The sequence below is a fragment of the Oncorhynchus clarkii genome, chromosome 13, assembly GCF_045791955.1.
Source record: "Oncorhynchus clarkii lewisi isolate Uvic-CL-2024 chromosome 13, UVic_Ocla_1.0, whole genome shotgun sequence".
NCBI lineage: Eukaryota > Metazoa > Chordata > Actinopteri > Salmoniformes > Salmonidae > Oncorhynchus > Oncorhynchus clarkii.
Window position 1 is genome coordinate 33,931,614 of NC_092159.1, and position 20,818 is coordinate 33,952,431.

A 20,818-nucleotide genomic window follows, 5' to 3' on the forward strand; every position below is an offset into this window, starting at 1 on the left:
CAGTGGCCCAGAAGTTAATTGACAGCATGCCAGGGCGGATTGCAGAGGTCTTGAAAAAGAAGGGTCAACACTGCAAATATTGACTCTTTGCATCAACTTCATGTAATTGTCATTAATAGCCTTGACACTTATGAAATGCTTTTAATTATACTGCAGTATTCCAGAGAAACATCCAACAAAAATATCGAAAGACACTGAAGCAGCAAACGTTGTGGAAATTAATATTTGTGTCATTCTCAAATCTTTTAGACTCAATAAAAATATAAACGCAACATGTAAAGTGCTGGTCCGATGTTTCGTGAGCTGAAATAAAAGATCCCAGAAATGTCACATATGCATAACAATGCATGCCCCTTACCTCATCCAGAAACAAAGACAGGACTCCGTACTAAATTGGTGCTGCTGAATAATTGTGCTATACTCCACAGCACTAATCAACATATAAAATGGTTTGATGGCTGGGACATGGCTTGGCTTAGAGACAGCGGAATGAGATAGGACAAGTGTGCTTTTTGTGAACGCTCTGTACCCTTTGTTCCCTCATTTCCATACCAACGGACAAGGCCCAGGTGTTCAGTCCGACATCACAGAGCAACAACAGAAACAATGGAGGGGGCAGAGCATATGGAGGGAGGCATGATGGGAGAGCGTGACCATCGAGTGTAGCCACTAAAGAGCAGCATATGCCAGAGGCGGAGGCTGCTGTAAATAATGTTATGTGTGTAAAATGCAACAGCAACACGCGTATAGTGGAGCTGAAGAGTAAGTGGCAGAACAAATGGAGCTCGCTGTCCTCTAACAACGCAAGCCTCTCTGTGTTCAAAGCCAGTTTCATCACTAGTACATCACCCGGCCGCTAAACTACAGCAAAAGAGAAACATGCTTTTATTGCCAAATCAGGTAATCGCAGCTCTTAGTCGTGTGTGTGTGTGTGTGTGTGTGTGTGTGTGTGTGTGTGTGTGTGTTGTAAAGGCTTGACATTTGAGTTAGAAGTGCAGCTGGGATGCGGTGATTGAATCACAGCATGATTCATGTTAGCTAGGTTGCAGACACTTACTGCTGACACTATGTATTTCCCCATTTTTTGAGACAACCAATTGACTTCCCTGGAGGTTTTTCTGTAGCTGTGGACACATCAGGCTCAATGCCATAGCTGAGAAATAACCTTGTCGATATCCCTGCTATGGTCTCTATCATGAAGCACACAGATAAGACACACAACCAGATGAGTAAAGGTTTTGACACACTTCTAGGGCCTACGACTGGCTAACAACCACTCATAGCAAAGTACCTTCAGAGCCTGAATATGCCTTCCCCAAAGGACTGTCGAGGGGATAACTAAGCCTCCCATGTTGCTCCAATTAAGTGTGTGTAACACTGATTCATCCCCAGTAACGTATTAGTATGACATCTGAGCCAAGAGACTTAACACACGCTACGCAACACAAAATATAGGAGAGTCAACTTAAACATGGCCTGTTTCAGTAGCTCTGTTCTGAACCCACATGACAATGGGGGGGATTCTGAGGGAAAGAGAAATATAGGCTTTATGGGCACGCATAGAGTGAGTGTTATTTTTTATTTATTTCACCTTTATTTAACCAGGTAGGCCTGTTGAGAACAAGTTCTCATTTACAACTGCGACCTGTCCAAGAGAAAGCAAAGCAGTGCAACGAAAAGCAACGACACAGAGTTACACATGGGATAAACAAAAGTACAGTCAATAACACAATCGAAAAATCTATATACAGTGTGTGCAAATGGAGTAAGGAGGTAAGGCAGTAAATACAGTATGCCATAGTAGTGAAGTAATTACAATTTAGCAAATTAACACTGGAGTGATAGATGTGCAGATGATGATGTGCAAGTAGAAATAATGGTGTGCAAAAGAGCAAAAAATTAAAGTAAATAAAAACAATATGGGGATGAAGTAGGTAGTTGGATGGGCTATTTACAGATGGGCTATGTACAACTGCAGCGATCGGTAAGCTGCGCAGATAGCTGATGCTTAAAGTTAGTGAGGGAGATGTAAGTCTCCAACTTCAGTGATTTTTGCAATTCGTTCCAGTCATTAGCAGCAGAGAACTGGAAAGAAAGCCAAAGTAGGAATTGGCTTTGGGGATGTCCAGTGAGATATACCTGCTGGAGCAGGTGCTATGGGTGGGTGTTGTTATGGTGACTAGTGAGCTGAGATAAGGCGGAGCATTACCTAGCAAAGACTTATAGTTGACCTGGAGCCAGTGGGTCTGAAGACGAATATGTAGCGAGGGCCAGCCGATGAGAGCATACAGGTCGCAGTGGTAGTATATGGGGCTTTGGTGACAAAACGGATGGCTCTGTGATAGACTGCATCCAGTTTGCTGAGTAGAGTGTTGGAGGCTATTTTGTAAATGACATCGCTGAAGTCGAGGATCGGTAGGATAGTCAGTTTTACGAGGGTATCTTAATATGAGTCTAGAAGGAGAGTTTACAGTCTAGCCAGACACCTAGGTATTTGTATTTGTAGTCCACATATTCTAAGTCAGAACCGTCCAGAGTATTGATGCTAGTCGGGCGGGCAGGTGCGGGCAGCGATCGGTTGAAGAGCATGCATTTAGTTTTACTAGCGTTTAAGAGCAGTTGGAGGCCACGGAAGGAGTGTTGTATGGCATTATTTAGAGGTTTGTGATTTGTTAACACAGTGTCCAAAGAAGGGCCAGATGTATACAGAATGGTGTCGTCTGCGTAGAGGTGGATGTGGTTGGTGGACGTGCTATGTGGTTAACGTATATTGAATCATCTTTAAAAACAATGTAAGAAAAGAGGTAAACATATCAAGGTTGTACAATGATGCCTTTATTGCAGGCTGTCCTTGAATGATATCCAGTAGCTGCTACTACTTGTGCAATGACGTTTCAACCATAATGTCAATAACACAGAGTGGAATAACAATTAAACAGGCTACAATGTTGACCAAATACCTAACACACCTTGTGATTACAGAGCTTAATTACACCAATCACGTGCTGCATGCTTTCAAGTACACAGCCACACTAACAATCCCATTCTACCAAAGACAGCATTTTGGGTTTTGTCAAACACAGCTTGAAAAGCTCCTCTCCCCCCTCATTGACACTCCTCCACCTCTTCAAAACTCTTTCGTTTCTTGCCACCGGTTGTCTCCATGGTGACCAGCCTTAGCGCTGAGAGCTGCACTTTCAGATGGCCTCTCATCATTTCCAATCCATCAGCACAGGGATCTACTGTCTTTCTTCTCCCTGTTACTAGGGCCCTCGCTGTGGTACACTACCGTGCTTCGTCCTTCTGAGCTACTCGGCTCTACCGCTTAAAGAGACAGCAGAGAAAACGTGCTGAACTGCTGCTTAACTGACTGAGCAAGAATACTCTGGAGGCATTGAGAGAGAGCGGGAGAGAGTGGGAGAGTGTGAGAGCCTGTGTGAGAGAGAGTGTATGTGTAAGTGTGTACGTGTAAGCGTGTCAGCAAAACGACCACATCCTCCATTCATGTCCCTCTATAAAAGTTGCCAGATGCTCCAACGGGTAACTAACAAGAGAGTTGTGTAACTGTATCTCACCCTGATATAATTAAGTAGTATTCCAACCTGACTAACTAACTAAGAACACAGGGGTGATTGGAGCCGGTTTGGTATTTTTTTTTGCATTTTATTAGTATCCCCATTAGCTTTCGCGAAAGCAGCAGCTACTATTCCTAGGGTCCACACAAAACACAAAACATGAAACATAATACAGAGCATTAATAGAGAAAAACAGCTCAAGGACAAGAACTACATAAATAAATAAAAAATGGCATACATAGCCTACATATCAATACATACAGTACACAAAAATATCTAGGTGAAATAGGGGAGAGGCGTTGTGCCGTGAGGTGTTTCTTTATCTGGTTTTTGAAACCAGCTTGGCTGTTCATTTCAGCAATATGAGATGAGAAGGGAGTTTTATCTGGATTTGGCGGTGGCATGTCTGGTAGGGTAAGTTTGTACAACAGTTGTACATACTCAGGTAGACCCAAATCAATTGAACAAGTAAAGGATGCCTCTCCTTGCCACATAAATCTCCAACACACTACTAAAACCCCACGGGGGGGGGGGGGGGGGAGTAATATGTAGTCAATTATGTCATGAAAGGCCCTCTTGATAGAGGGAAGAGCAGTGGAAGAGAGAAAGCTGTCTGGGGCATAATTAAAGGGGACAGACAAGGCTCTCATTGAGGCTGTTGGTACAGAAATCAATGTGTTGCAGTCACAATAAATGCCTCTCATCCTGTCACGCACACATACTGTACAGTCGAGTCAGTCCCAGATTCTGGGATCATTAAGGAGATAAGGGAAAACTGCTGGGTCAGGGGCCCTGGGCATGACAGTTCAGAGAGGAGGGGGGGAAAAGAGAGAGAGAGAGAGCGCAAGAGAGAGGAGGTTGGGGAGGTATGGAGATTCAGTTGATAGACAGTAGAGAGAATGTGTGTTGTGTGGGTCTGAGACAGAGAGCGAGAGAGAAAGGAAGAGAGAGAAATAGAGAGAGAGCATGAAGAGAGAGAAATAGAGAGAGAGCATGAACTACAGAGAAAGTGTGAGCGTGTCACGTGTACAGCTTTCCTGATGGGCCTTGGTTGGAGCGGATTACATCATCCTGGCTCCCTCATTGGACTGGGAAGGTGACAGGATGTTGAGGGATGAAGCCATGATTGTATATTTAATTAACTTGGCTGTGGCACCACGTACAGCACTGTACTGTCGGCGTAAGCAGAGAAACTGACAGAGATGAAGAGAATGAGGAAGAAGGGCGAGAAGACAGGGAGGTGTACACTGTGATTATTACTAACACCTCATACTGAATATTTAAGAGGAATATAGAGGTAAAGACAGAACATTATTTTCTTAAATTATCAGGTATTGTTCCTCCCCAGCATTGCCCGAAACACATCCCCCACATCCCCATGATTGTTTTCCTAGCCACTGTGCATCTGCCTCTGCATTGTTTGCTCTTTTTGGGTTGAGGCTGGGCATCTGTAAAGCACTAGATGACAACTGCTGATGTAAAAAGGGCTTTAAAAATACATATGATTGAATTAGATTTTCACCCCCAGAGGCAATCATTAAACAGAGACTTATCTATCACATCCCATGACGTGGGCTATAACAACACAACAATAGTACGCACTGCTGCCACTGTGAAAGCAATTATTAAAATCATACGGAATTATGACTGGTGAATCTACAGGTCTTTCTTTAATTGATGTCATAGAGATGAACAAAGCAGGCACTTTACACCCAGCCCATTGCTAAACAGGTGTAAATTCTGGAAGACATTTATAGCCTGTTTGGTTTGCCTAGAAATGCCTTGAGGCAGATACAGTGTTGTATCTAGGTCGATTTAATTTGGGTGCTTCATCTTCTGTATTGCTGGTTTATTGGCCCTATCAATAATGTGGAAAGCTACAAGTGTATTTTATTGGATTTGAGTAATAAACACACACACACCATCCACACAAAAGCATGAATGCATGTACACACACACCATCCACACAGGCACATACAGGCACACACACACACACACACACAGGCACACACACACACACACACACACACACACACACACACACACACACACACACACACACGACTAAGAGCTGCGATTACCTGATTTGGCAATAAAAGCATGTTTCTCTTTTGCTGTAGTTTAGCGGCCGGGTGATGTACTAGTGATGAAACTGGCTTTGAACACAGAGAGGCTTGCGTTGTTAGAGGACAGCAAGCTCCATTTGTTCTGCCACTTACTCTTCAGCTCCACTATACGCGTGTTGCTGTTGCATTTTACCTGCTACACAGAGCTTTGTTTCGAGAGTGGAGAGGAGCAGAGGAGGAGAACATCTATTTTGCCTACTGTTGATTGTGCATAAGTGCAATAGCTTTGGTCCAGTTTTTCACAGATACTCATTAAATCTACAATATGTAACTTTTTGGGCGACCTGACCAAATTCTGAAGAGTTATAGATCGGTCATTCTCTTTGAAAACAAGTCTAAGAAGTGGTAGATCTGCTCTACAGTATGTGCTCTATTTCTGTGCTTCCCATTCTTAAGTTTTGTTTTTGCCTATTTTACTTTCGGTTTTGTACGCCAAGCTTCGAAAAGCTGAAAATGCAATATTTTGAGTTATTGAAAATATATTTCACAACAGTTTAGATGGTACAATGATTCTCTGGGCCTGTTTTGTCACATAAACTGAATTTTAGCAACCAGGAAATGGCGGAGCGATTTCTGCATAATGCACTTTTATATTGTTGCTAGGTGGTTGTCCTGAACCTACCTAGTCAATGTAGCTAGCTAGCTAGTAGAAGTAGCATCTTCTGACATCATTATTTCAATTCACATGATAAAATGAACAAAGATTTTTTATTTTAAAAAATGACCCCGGGCTGTAGCAACGCCGCAACACTGCGACGCAGTGCCTTAAACCACTTAAGCCACTCGGGAGGCCAGACATCGAACATTTTACCTTGCCGATCTTTGAACTTGAACACTGTCATTGGACGTGACGCAACGTGAAAGCAACACGGGCAGTGAAGCAGCTTTCATTGATTTCAAAGGAAGCATTTCCTCAACGGTTGAGGGCTGATTGCAATGCCGGACACCCAGTGGCCATAGTAGGGCCATAATACAGTATCTGTCCTGTCTGTGCACTGAACTTAATGCTATGCTTTATGTGTTATATCAAGCACTGCTACTACGCTAACAGTCCACTGTGAAAATATATTTGGGCCCTCAAAATGTGTGATTACTGATCTAAGGCCATATGGAGAAGAGTTGAAAAGTTACAAGCCAGATATTTTGTAATGGATATTTTCCTTTGGAAGAAGAGGAGAGATATGTAAAAGTAGACAGTAAGTATAGCGTGGAGACAGGTATTTATTTAACATTTTTGTATATGCCATTGAGAGGACGCTTTTACTCAAAGTGATTTACAGTCATGCGTGCATACAGTTCACAAAGGGGGGGGGGGGCATGAAACAAACCCACAATCCCAGTGCTGCAAGTGCCATGCTCTACCAACTGAGCCATACAGAACCAAATACAGGACCAGGCAGGTATAGTATGTAGAGACTCACCTGGGGATCCCAGCAGGATCTGGACTACATCATCATACAGGATCAGGGTGGCAGGCCGCTGGGGGAGCAAGTAGAGGCTGACTGTAGCATACACTGAGAGAGAGAGAGAGAGAGAGAAGAGAGAGAGAAGAGAGAAGAGAGAGAGAAGAGAGAAGAGAGAAGAGAGAGAGAGAGAGAAGAGAGAAGAGAGAGAGAAGAGAGAAAGAGAGAAGAGAGAAGAGAGAAAGAAGAGAGAAGAGAGAGAGAAGAGAGAAAAAGAAAGAGAGAGAGAGAGGAAAAAGGAGAGAGGAAGGAAAAGTGAGGAGGAAAAGGGAAAGAGAGAGGAGAAAGAGAGAAACAAAACCAACATGAGTTAGTTATGACAGATCAGTCATCAATCAGACAGACACCTGTCTCTGTTGACTGCTGTTCTATGGTCCTCACCCCCCCCCCCCAGTCATAACAAAACAATGTTTATCAAACCCAGAGCGACAGTCATGACCTACATTTCTCCCTTCACAAAGTGTTTCCAGCTATGCAGCAAGACAACAATGCACCTGGCGTGGGGTTAGATAAATAAACCAGGCCACCTCATTCCTCAGCTGTCCACAGAGTATACTCTTTATGTATAGTGAGGTAAGGAAATCCTGGTGCATCCCACCTGAGAGTTCCCTCTCTGAAAGTCAGATTGTAAGGAGTGTGTGCTCGTGTGTGTGTGTGTGTGTGTGTTTGCAACCCGAGTCCACTAGAGTTAATGAGCAATAACAGTCTCCGTTCGTTAACATCTGAGCTTCTTTTTGAAAAGAGGATTGTGACGAGGCATTGAAATCCACCCAGAGGGAAAGCGCTCAGGATGGATTCAAAACACTCTTGACATTGACAAGCCTCTCTATCCTTTCGCCTGTGTTCAGGAGGTGTGGAAGGATGTGTGCCGTCTTTACACTCCTGACATGTGTATGCTTTGCTGGTCAAGAGAGTTACATGTATTGGATTATATCTCGAAAGGGTGTAGACCAGTGGTTCCCAAACGTTTTATACCCCTTCAAACATTCAACCTCCAGCACCAGGGTCAGCACACTCTCAAATGTTTTTTTTTTGTTGCCATCCTTGTAATCACATTTGACCTTGTCCATAAGCTTGAGTTTATTTGCACACAGAAAAATCATTCATTGATGGAAAGACCTGTGTGTTGTCCTTGTTAATGCAGACAGAAAAGATTACAGGGACTCTCCAACTTCTTAATCATAGCCACAATTTTGTCCCACACATTGAATATAGTTGTGGAGAGTCCCTGTAATCCTAGATTCAGATCATCACACAGATAGGCCAGTCGTGTGAGAAACTCGTCATCATGCAAGCGGTCAGACAAGTGAAAATTATGGTCAGTAAAGAAAACTTTAAGCTTGTCTCTCAATTTAAAAAAGTGTCACTACTTTGCCCCTTGATAACCAGCACACTTCTGTATATGGTAAAATCGTTACGAGGTCGCTGCCCATATCATTGCATAATGCAGAAAATACACTAGAGTTCAGGGGCCTTGCTTTAACAAAGTTAACAATTTTCACTGTAGTGTCCAAAACATCTTTCAAGCTGTCCGGCATTCCCTTGGCAGCAAGAGCCTCTCGGTGGATGCTGCAGTGTACCCAAGTGCCGTCGGGAGCAACTGCTTGCACGTGCGTTACCACTCCACTATGTCTTCCTGTCATGGCTTGTGTGCCATCAGTACAGATACCAACACATTTTGACCACCAAAGTCCATTTGATGTCACAAAGCTGTCCAGTCCTTTAAAAATATCCTCTCCTGTTGTCCTGGTTTCCAGTGGTTTGCAGAAGAGGATGTCTTCCTTAATTGACCCCCCATAAACGTAACGGACATATACCCGGAGCTGTGCCAGGCCGCCACGTCTGTTGACTCGTCCAGCTGTAACAGACATATACCCGGAGCTGTGCCAGGCCCGCCACGTCTGTTGACTCGTCCAGTTGTAACGCATATAATTCACTGGCTTGTATGCGAAGCAGTACTTGTTTCAAAACATCTGCTGCCATGTCACTGATGCGTCGTGAAACAGTGTTGTTTGATGAAGAAATTGTCCGTATAGTTTTTTTTGTCCTTTTCCCCCAGCATTTTCCCAGCCATATCCACGGCAGCAGTAGGAATCAAGTCCTCTACAATAGTATGGGGCTTGCCGGTCCTAGCCACTCAGTAGTTCACCATATAAGAAGCTTCTAGCCCCTTCTTGTTAATGGTATCTGTTGCTTTTATACATGACTTACTACTCAAAGGTCATCTTAATTCTCGCTCAAAAAACTTCCGTGGCTTATTTTTGAAATTGGCATGTTTCGTTTCTAAATGTCTGCGCAAGAGTGAAGGTTTCACCGAGTTGTGAGATAGTACTTTTGCACATATAACACACTGTGGCTGAGGAAAGGCACTACTCCGAATATAAGTGAACCCCAAATCAATCCAGTTCTCATCATATTTGCGCCTTTTCAATGGTCCAATGACCCTGTCTGTTGTTTGATGCTTTCCCGGTTAAGGGGGCAGCAGCTCATCGGCTGCATCAGATTCACAACTGTCAGTGTCCATGCTAGCTGGGCTAGCAACAGAAGTATAATTACTGATGATAGCATTGGATGAGCTCGTGGAAGCAGAACAACTTGTGTCATTGACAGGTGCAGGTGTAGTACTGCAGGTAGTAGCAGTACTAGTATCAGTACTACCAGTAGAGCTGGTACAGTGCCTTGCGAAAGTATTCGGCCCCCTTGAACTTTGCGACCTTTTGCCACATTTCAGGCTTCAAACATAAAGACATAAAACTGTATTTTTTTGTGAAGAATCAACAACAAGTGGGACACAATCATAAAGTGGAATGACATTTATTTGATATTTCTAACTTTTTTAACAAATCAAAAACTGAAAAATTGGGCGTGCAAAATTATTCAGCCCCCTAAGTTAATACTTTGTAGCGCCACCTTTTGCTGCGATTACAGCTGTAAGTCGCTTGGGGTATGTCTCTATCAGTTTTGCACATCGAGAGACTGAAATGTTTTCCCATTCCTCCTTGCAAAACAGCTCGAGCTCAGTGAGGTTGGATGGAGAGCATTTGTGAACAGCAGTTTTCAGTTCTTGCCACAGATTCTCGATTGGATTCAGGTCTGGACTTTGACTTGGCCATTCTAACACCTGGATATGTTTATTTTTGAACCATTCCATTGTAGATTTTGCTTTATGTTTTGGATCATTGTCTTGTTGGAAGACAAATCTCCGTCCCAGTCTCAGGTCTTTTGCAGACTCCATCAGGTTTTCTTCCAGAATGGTCCTGTATTTGGCTCCATCCATCTTCTTATCCATTTTAACCATCTTCCCTGTCCCTGCTGAAGAAAAGCAGGCCCAAACCATGATGCTGCCACCACCATGTTTGACAGTGGGGATGTTGTGTTCAGGGTGATGAGCTGTGTTGCTTTTACGCCAAACATAACGTTTTGCATTGTTGCCAAAAAGTTCAATTTTGGTTTCATCTGACCAGAGCACCTTCTTCCACATGTTTGGTGTGTCTCCCAGGTGGCTTGTGGCAAACTTTAAACAACACTTTTTTATGGATATCTTTAAGAAATGGCTTTCTTCTTGACACTCTTCCATAAAGGCCAGATTTGTGCAATATACGACTGATTGTTGTCCTATGGACAGAGTCTCCCACCTCAGCTGTAGATCTCTGCAGTTCATCCAGAGTGATCATGGGCCTCTTGGCTGCATCTCTGATCAGTCTTCTCCTTGTATGAGCTGAAAGTTTAGAGGGACGGCCAGGTCTTGGTAGATTTGCAGTGGTCTGATACTCCTTCCATTTCAATATTATCGCTTGCACAGTGCTCCTTGGGATGTTTAAAGCTTGGGAAATCTTTTTGTATCCAAATCCGGCTTTAAACTTCTTCACAACAGTATCTCGGACCTGCCTGGTGTGTTCCTTGTTCTTCATGATGCTCTCTGCGCTTTTAACGGACCTCTGAGACTATCACAGTGCAGGTGCATTTATACGGAGACTTGATTACACACAGGTGGATTGTATTTATCATCATTAGTCATTTAGGTCAACATTGGATCATTCAGAGATCCTCACTGAACTTCTGGAGAGAGTTTGCTGCACTGAAAGTAAAGGGGCTGAATAATTTTGCACGCCCAATTTTTCAGTTTTTGATTTGTTAAAAAAGTTTTAAATATCCAATAAATGTCGTTCCACTTCATGATTGTGTCCCACTTGTTGTTGATTCTTCACAAAAAATTACAGTTTTATATCTTTATGTTTGAAGCCTGAAATGTGGCAAAAGGTCGCAAAGTTCAAGGGGGCCGAATACTTTCGCAAGGCACTGTATGTGTCTCCATGGACGCAGGCCTTACTTTTTTTTAACCAATTTATCAATTTTCAAACAAACGGAATGAGCAGCAGCTACGTTTGGCTACATACGGACAGATAGTGGAATTCACGCAAGAGAGTAACGGTTAATGTGATTGGATGTTAATTATTTGATTGTGTTACCTGTATTTGACATTGTGTTGTTATTTCACTGAACACTAGATGGTTTAATTTGATTCATGGCAGTGAAACGAGGCTACTCAGGCGAGAGAAAAACATCTCCCAAATGTATAGCCCCGTTGGAAAATCTATTTGGCGCACCCCCGACGGCATTGCACGTAACTCTGGGGGGTTTGGGAATAGCCGTACTATCACAACTTGTAATAGGAAGTTGAAAGCAGGACTGAGTTTTGGGGTGACCGACGAGCCCCATAGTTTGGGAAATAGAGTAAGGTTATTTATTGATTGGCATTCATTACTTGGCTCAGCATCAGCAGGAATGACAACTCAACTGTGTGGCATTTGGACATCGTTTTCTCCAGAATGTGGGATCTGACTATACCCACTGACCAGTATAGCCCTGGGCTGTCTGGACCCTCTGAATCTGTAGCAAGTGCTTGCTACTCTCCAGGACACATGAGTAAGCTGCAGCGCCCAGTGCCTATCTAGCCTGGTTTAACCAGACTGAACCCTGAATGCACCATTAAGAACAGTGTTCAGTCTGGGTTAATCAGGCTAATGCCCATCTGTTATTGAGAAGAAGCAGGGTGTTGCTGCTACTGATGTACCCCCTGAGCTACAGTAGGGTATTTGAGTATTTGATACACTGCCCATTTTGCAGGTTTTCCTACTTACAAAGCATGTAGAGGTCTGTAATTTTTATCATAGGTACATTTCAACTGTGAGAGACGGAATCTAAAACAAAAATCCAGAAAATCACATTGTATGATTTTTAAGTAATTCATTTGCATTTTATTGCATGACATAAGTACTTGATACATCAGAAAAGCAGAACTTAATATTTGGTATAGAAACCTTTGTTTGCAATTACAGAGATCATATGTTTCCTGTAGTTCTTGACCAGGTTTGCACACACTGCGGCAGGGATTTTGGCCCACTCCTCCATACAGACCTTCAGGTTTTGGGGCTGTCGCTGGGCAATACGGACTTTCAGCTCCCTCCAAAGATTTTCTATTGGGTTCAGGTCTGGAGACTGGTTAGGCCACTCCAGGACCTTGAGATGCTTCTTAAGGAGCCACTCCTCAGTTGCCCTGGCTGTGGGTTTTGGGTCGTTGTCATGCTGGAAGACCCAGCCACGATCCATCTTCAATGCTCTTACTGAGGGAAGGAGGTTGTTGGCCAAGATCTCGCGATACATGGCCCCATCCATCCTCCCCTCAATATGGTGCAGTCGTCCTGTCCCCTTTGCAGAAAAGCATCCCCAAAGAATGATGTTTCCACCTCCATGCTTCACGGTTGGGATGGTGTTCTTGGGGTTGTACTCATCCTTCTTCTTCCTCCAAACACGGCGAGTGGATTTTAGACCAAAAAGCTATATTTATGTCTCATCAGACCACATGGCCCTCTCCCATTCCTCCTTTGGATCATCCAGATGGTCATTGGCAAACTTCAGACGGGCCTGGACATGACGCTGGCTTGAGCAGGGGGACCTTGCGTGCGCTGCAGGATTTTAATCCATGACGGAGTAGTGTGTTACTAATGGTTTTCTTTGAGACTGTGGTCCCAGCTCTCTTCAGGTCATTGACCAGGTCCTGCCGTGTAGTTCTGGCCTGATCCTTCACCTTCCTCATGATCATTGATGCCCCACGAGGTGAGATCTTGCATGGAGCCCCAGACCGAGGGTGATTGACCGTCATCTTGAACTTCTTTCATTTTCTAATAATTGCGCCAACAGTTGTTGCCTTCTCACCAAGCTGCTTGCCTATTGTCCTGGAGCCCATCCCAGCCTTGTGCAGGTCTACAATTCTATCCCTGATGTCCTTACACAGCTTTCTGGTCTTGGCTATTGTGGAGAGGTTGGAGTCTGTTTGATTGAGTGTGTGGACAGGTGTCTTTTATACAGGTAATGAGTTCAAACAGGTGCAGTTAATACAGGTAATGAGTGGAGAACAGGAGGGCTTCTTAAAGAAAAACTAACAGGTCTGTGAGAGCCGGAATTCTTACTGGTTGGTAGGTGATCAAATACTTATGTCATACAATAAAATCGGCAGTGTATCAAATACTTGCTCTCCCCAGTGTATAAGTCTGTGTGCATAAGGCAGCAGCAGAGGCATCATGTACTCAAGGACTCAAAACATTTTTCACGCTTTTTGTGAATTTTGTTATTGCACAGATCCTCACAGTAAAACCAAGTGCACACTCATCTGCATTGGTCAATTGGTATACAGTTATAATTTGCTTGATGCATTCTGCAAGAGCTAAAAATACAATAATTCAAATGATCATTGTTTATTTTATTTTATTGGATGCACAATATGTCTACAGCTTGGAAAGATATAGACTGTGTACTGTACGTTAAATGCTGATCATTCGATAAAGGGAACGCTTTGTGTGCAGATGTCTGTATTGCAGTCACTGTGGTTTAGAAAGAAAGTCGATGCAGCATGCAGTTTACACCGTTCCCTGCAGCTTGAATTATTAGGCTGTATGAGTATGCCCTTTTGAGTGGGTGGATGCTTTCCAACAGCTAGGAGCTACTGTTAGAGTGAGCCTGGCAGGTTACCCCACCCCAGGTTCACAGTTGCTGCTTTAACTGAGAGAACTGGGCATTCACCCCTTTCTGGCATGCACAGATTGCAAACGGACACACGCACACCACACACACTCAGAGATCACACACGCACACACACAGATCCCAAAGTGCTTAATATTCTCCACCATGGGAAGCAGAAAAAAAGGAAAGGTGACTGCTTGTCAGAGCAGAGCATATACAGCATTGGGCCTGAGGCACAGATGGGGGGAGAGACAAGAGCCAGAGCCAGAAAAGACTGTGACAGAGGGATAAAAAAACGGGTGCATTTGACACAGGGGAGAAGGAAAGGGGGGTGGGGAGGAAAGACAGGTGGAGATGGAAAAGTGAGAGAGCGAGAATCCACATTAGGGGACAGAGAGTGAACATTACAATAAAACAATGCTAAAATGCCTCCGAGACATCAGTTGTATCATCCATCCTTCCAGGATGTGTTCAGTTCAGGTTTGGCCTCCTGACTTCAGCTGAGTCAATCAGAGCTGCAAGCAAGAGGCACCTCGTCTCGTTGCACAATAAAACATACAGTGCCTTGCGAAAGTATTCACCCCCCTTGGCATTTTTCCTATTTTGTTGCCTTACAACCTGAAATTAAAATAGATTTTTTGGGGGTTTGTATCACTTGATTTACACAACTTGCCTACCACTTTGAAGATGCAAAATATGTTTTAATGTGAAACAAACAAGAAATAAGACACAAAAACAGAAAACTTGAGGGTGCATAACTATTCACCCCCCCAAAGTCAATACTTTGTAGAGCCACCTTTTGCAGCAATTATAGCTGCAAGTCTCTTGGGATATGCCTCTATAAGCTTGGCACATCTAGCCACTGGGATTTTTGCTCATTCTTCAAGGCAAAACATTCTCCAGCTCCTTCAAATTGGATGGGTTCCTGCTGGTGTACTGCCATCTTTAACAGATTCTCAGATTCTCAGATTCTCAATTGGATTGAGGTCTGGGCTTTGACTAGGCCATTCCAAGACATTTAAATGTTTCCCCTTAAACCACTTGCGTGTTGCTTTAGCAGTATGCTTAGGACCATTGTCCTGCTGGAAGGTGAACCTCCGTCCCAGTCTCAAATCTCTGGAAGACTGAAACAGGATTCCCTCAAGAATTTCTCTGTATTTAGCGTCATCCATCATTCCTTAAATTCTTAAAGAATTTAATTTAATAAAGTTTCACAGTCCCTACCGATGAAAAACATCCCCACAGCATGATGCTGCCATCACCATGCTTCACTGTGGGGATGGTGTTCTCGGGTGATGAGAAGTGTTGGGTTTGTGCCAGACATCGCGTTTTACTTGATGGCCAAAAAGCTCAATTTTAGTCAGAGTACCTTCTTCCATATGTTTGGGGAGTCTCCCACATGCCTTTTGGCGAACACCAAACATGTTTGCTTATTTTTTTTTTAAGCAATGGCTTTTTTCTGGCCACTCTTCCGTAAAACCCAGCTCTGTGGAGTGTACGGCTTAAAGTGGTCCTATGGACAGATACTCCAATCTCCGCTGTGGAGCTTTGCAGCTCCTTCAGGGTTATCTTTGGTCTCTTTGTTGACTCTCTGATTAATGCCATCTTTGCTTGGTCTGTGATTTTTAGTGAGCGGCCCTCTCTTGGCAGGCTCATTGTGGTGCCATATTCTTTCCATTTCTTAATAATGGATTTAATGGTGCTCCGTGGGATGATCAAAGTTTATGATATTTTTGTTATAACCCAACCCTGATCTGTACCTCCAAACTGACCTGTTTGGAGAGCTCCTTGGTCTTCATGGTGCAGCTTGCTTGGTGGTGCCCCTTGCTTAGTGGTGTTGCAGACTCTGGGGCCTTTCAGAACTGTTATATATATACTGAGATCACGTGACAGATCATCTGACACTTAGATTACACACAGGTGGACTTTATTTAATTAATTATGCGACTTCTGAAGGTAACTGGTTGCACCGGATCTTATTTAGGGGCTTTATAGCAAAGGGAGTGAATACATATGCACGCACCACTTTTCCGTTTTTTATTTTCCAAAACAAGTCCTTTTTTTCCTTTTACTTCACCAATTTGTACTATTTTGTGTATGTCCACTACATGAAAACCAAATAAAAATCTATTTCAATTACAGGTTGCAATGCAACAAAATAGGAAAAACACAAAGGAGGTGAATACTTTTGCAAGAAACTGTATCAGTGATTGCGGTGCGTTATCCATCCCTGGGACTTGCATGACAACCACAGATTATGGAAGGGCTGGAGGGGATGGCCTAGCCAGGCTGTTTCTCTTAGACCGATGGTAATAAAATATGCAAGGAGAATAGTCAGTGATGAACAGAACACTACTGACGGAGACTGTTGAAGAGACATCTCTCAAAGGGGGAAGGCGTTTTGGGTTTGAAAGCATAAGGGGACAAAGGATGCAGGGCCGACCCACATCCTCTCTCAGATTGTTGAGTCATGGTTATAGTATATTAACAGTTTACACATAGTTATTGTTTAACTTGTGTTTTACACATACAGTGCCTTGCGAAAGTATTCGGCCCCCTTGAACTTTGCAACCTTTTGCCACATTTCAGGCTTCAAACATAAAGATATAAAACTGTATTTTTTTTGTGAAGAATCAACAACAAGTGGGACACAATCATGAAGTGGAACGACATTTATTGGATATTTCAAACTTTTTTTAACAAATCAAAAACTGAAAAATTGGGCGTGCAAAATTATTCAGCCCCCTTAAGTTAATACTTTGTAGCGCCACCTTTTGCTGCGATTACAGCTGTAAGTCGCTTGGGGTATGTCTCTATCAGTTTTGCACATCGAGAGAGTGAAATTTTTTCCCATTCCTCCTTGCAAAACAGCTCGAGCTCAGTGAGGTTGGATGGAGAGCATTTGTGAACAGCAGTTTTCAGTTCTTGCCACAGATTCTCGATTGGATTCAGGTCTGGACTTTGACTTGGCCATTCTAACACCTGGATATGTTTATTTTTGAACCATTCCATTGTAGATTTTGCTTTATGTTTTGGATCATTGTCTTGTTGGAAGACAAATCTCCGTCCCAGTCTCAGGTCTTTTGCAGACTCCATCAGGTTTTCTTCCAGAATGGTCCTGTATTTGGCTCCATCCATCTTCCCATCAATTTTAACCATCTTCCCTGTCCCTGCTGAAGAAAAGCAGGCCCAAACCATGATGCTGCCACCACCATGTTTGACAGTGGGGATGGTGTGTTCAGCTGTGTTGCTTTTACGCCAAACATAACGTTTTGCATTGTTGCCAAAAAGTTCAATTTTGGTTTCATCTGACCAGAGCACCTTCTTCCACATATTTGGTGTGTCTCCCAGGTGGCTTGTGGCAAACTTTAAACAACACTTTTTATGGATATCTTTAAGAAATGGCTTTCTTCTTGCCACTCATCCATAAAGGCCAGATTTGTGCAATATACGACTGATTGTTGTCCTATGGACAGAGTCTCCCACATCAGCTGTAGATCTCTGCAGTTCATCCAGAGTGATCATGGGCCTCTTGGCTGCATCTTTGATCAGTCTTCTCCTTGTATGAGCTGAAAGTTTAGAGGGACGGCCAGGTCTTGGTAGATTTGCAGTGGTCTGATACTCCTTCCATTTCAATATTATCGCTTGCACAGTGCTCCTTGGGATGTTTAAAGCTTGGGAAATCTTTTTGTATCCAAATCCGGCTTTAAACTTCTTCACAACAGTATCTCGGACCTGCCTGGTGTGTTCCTTGTTCTTCATGATGCTCTCTGCGCTTTTAACGGACCTCTGAGACTATCACAGTGCAGGTGCATTTATACGGAGACTTGATTACACACAGGTGGATTGTATTTATCATCATTAGTCATTTAGGTCAACATTGGATCATTCATAGATCCTCACTGAACTTCTGGAGAAAGTTTGCTGCACTGAAAGTAAAGGGGCTGAATAATTTTGCACGGCCAATTTTTCAGTTTTTGATTTGTTAAAAAACTTTGAAATATCCAATAAATGTCGTTCCACTTCATGATTGTGTCCCACTTGTTGTTGATTCTTCACAAAAAAATACAGTTTTATATCTTTATGTTTGAAGCCGGAAATGTGGCAAAAGGTCGCAAAGTTCAAGGGGGCCGAATACTTTCGCAAGGCACTGTATATGGTAGTTATTGTGATAGGGACAAAACGGCTGTATATCTCCAGCTTGGTCCCAGATATGTTTGTATCTGTCTTGCCAAATCCTACCCTATGATAACGATCATATGAGTTGACTATATAAACAGATCTGGGACCAGGCTAGCATCTCTTTTCAGATTTCTGAAAAAAAAAAAGTGTCTATAAAGTTTGTGAAATGCAAACAGACCCTCATTATCACAAACATCAAAGACATTATTCTGTTCTGTTGTCAGCACTCTGCAGCCCTCTCCAATTTCCATACAGTGCCTTATTAAAATGGCTCAGGAATTTAAATGGATTTACTGTAATTAAATAGAATGGGATTATAGTACTGACCTATAGAGAATAAATATATTATGAAATATATTCCAAATGAAGATCATTTAATCAATCCAGTTCACTTCAGAATGATTCCAGAATCCGTGGAAACGTAATTGGGGTAATAGGCAGGGCCCAGGGGGATAACTTGGGAACATTGAAGTTTGTCTATTTCTGTATACCCATAATTACAATGTTAAGTCTGCTGACAGTGTGTGTGCTCTGTGGAGAGAACTTGTTGACAGAGACAACAACGGCTGGGGACAAACGCAGGCATGAAATGGAAGAGCAATTAAAAAGGTTTGTGAAAAGGAGAAACACAAAAACAGAAAACAAAAAAATAAAAACAAAAATACAAGAAAGAGGTTTACCACTTGGATGAACATTGTTTCTCATTCAATCATTATGACCATATGTCATTGAATGTAGGCTACCGTATCAGAGGGGTAAAAAAAAAGCGTTGGAACAAAAAGGTGCTGTGCTGCAGTTGGTATAATGGAGGAAAGAGCTACAGTAACGCTCCATCCCTTCTGAAGCAGCTCTCCGCCCGCAAATGAATGGCAGTTAAAAGCTTATTGGCCTTTTAAAAGCTTGGAGGTCGCAGAGAGACTATCAACAAGAAATGTGTGCTGGATTAATCCGCCTGGCTGTTCGAGTGACAACAGATGCTTTCAGAACTCAAATAGCATTGGGGTATGAATTAAGACGAAACAAGAGGAAATATTCCCACCACCGTCTAAGGTAAGGAGCCAGAACAGTGAAGGGATCAAACATGGTTTGGGAGTATTCTTTTTCAATTCAGTTAATTCAGGAAGGAAATGTATATTCCAACGCCAACTTTTTATTCCAATATTCCAATTTATAATGTAATTGTACCCAACCCTGGAATCAGAGGTTGGGGTGCACTAACAATGTACTCTGTTTAATTTGTAGATCGGGAGGTCCCGGAACACATAGTGAGTGCGAGAGAGGGCGTTATCCGGGGGGCTCTGAGGTACCGGTGTCACGTCTACTCCCGCTCTACTCCCGCTCTTCCCCTCCAGCATTCGAAGTCACCTGACATCACGCTGACTGGGTGGGCATTGGAATGGGATTCTTATGAGGGGTTCATGGCTTTGTTTAAATGTGTCTTCCATCATCCCCTGGAGGGCAGAGAGGGAGGTGAGCCCCTACTCCAATTAAAACAGGGGGACCAGACGGCTGCCGAGTACACGCTCACCTTCCGGACAGTAGCAGCATCCAGCGGATAGAATGAGCCATTCAGAAGAGGTCTGCACGAAGAGGTCCAGACGGAAATTACCTGTCGAGATGACAAGCTCTCCTTGGACGCACTCATTGCGATGGCCATCCGTCTGGATAACCTTCTTCGGGAGCGTCGGTACTCTCGTCGCTTCTCTCCCTCCCTTAGTGAACACTCGATCAGAGCCTGAACCGATGGAGGAAGGGGTCATAATCATCCCCGCAGCGGAGCGGCGAAGACGGAGACAGCTGGGGCTCTGTCTGTGTTGTGGTCAAGGAGGGCACCAGTTCCAGCGATGTCCGGCACTTCCTAATCCGGGATCCACAAGAGCAGAGGGATGGTCCCGTGATCTTCCACCTCCTGGGGAAAGAGTGAGTACTCCATCTTCATCATCCTCGGCCTCCCTCGGCTTCAACACCATAACCCCAAAATCTCATGGTCGAGGATGAGAATCACAGACTGGCCACCCAAATCCCATTCCCTGTGGTTTCACGTCAGTTGAGAGTCCTGCGGTTGCACTTCAGCCCAACATCCCGGAGGTATACCAGGACCTGCGCGAGGTATTCTTCAAGACCCGCGACACCTATCTTCCTCCTCATCGCCCCTGGGACTGTGCCATTGACCTGTTTGCGGGTTCAGCGTCTCCACGCAGACGCATCTATCCTCTGTCGGTGGCTGAGGCCGAGGCCATGGAGGATTACATCCAAGAGTCAGAGGACTCAATGAAATCACCACGAAGTATGAAGCGCATATTCAGATTAACTTCACAGTACAGAATAAGTTTGTGAAGGAAAAATGTGTTTCTACCTTAGTTTTCAAAATCTCCCACAGTGACTCTACCCATGTCATATCCATTTAACTCCTAACAGTTAGTTTCTTGCTCAAAGCCATGATGTTCAGACT

The 20,818-nt window shown here is 43.5% G+C and overlaps 1 protein-coding gene across 1 annotated transcript in view; it reads right to left on the reverse strand.

Annotated features, from left to right (window-relative positions):
- The window catches only part of LOC139364572 (protein FAM171A2-like), a 79,237-nt gene that overhangs the window by 33,334 nt on the left and 25,085 nt on the right, over nucleotides 1-20,818 (reverse strand). The window contains exon 3 of the mRNA XM_071101413.1: nucleotides 7,123-7,215. Within this exon, the coding sequence (XP_070957514.1) occupies nucleotides 7,123-7,215 (93 nt within the window). The remainder of the gene's footprint in view (nucleotides 1-7,122; nucleotides 7,216-20,818) is intronic.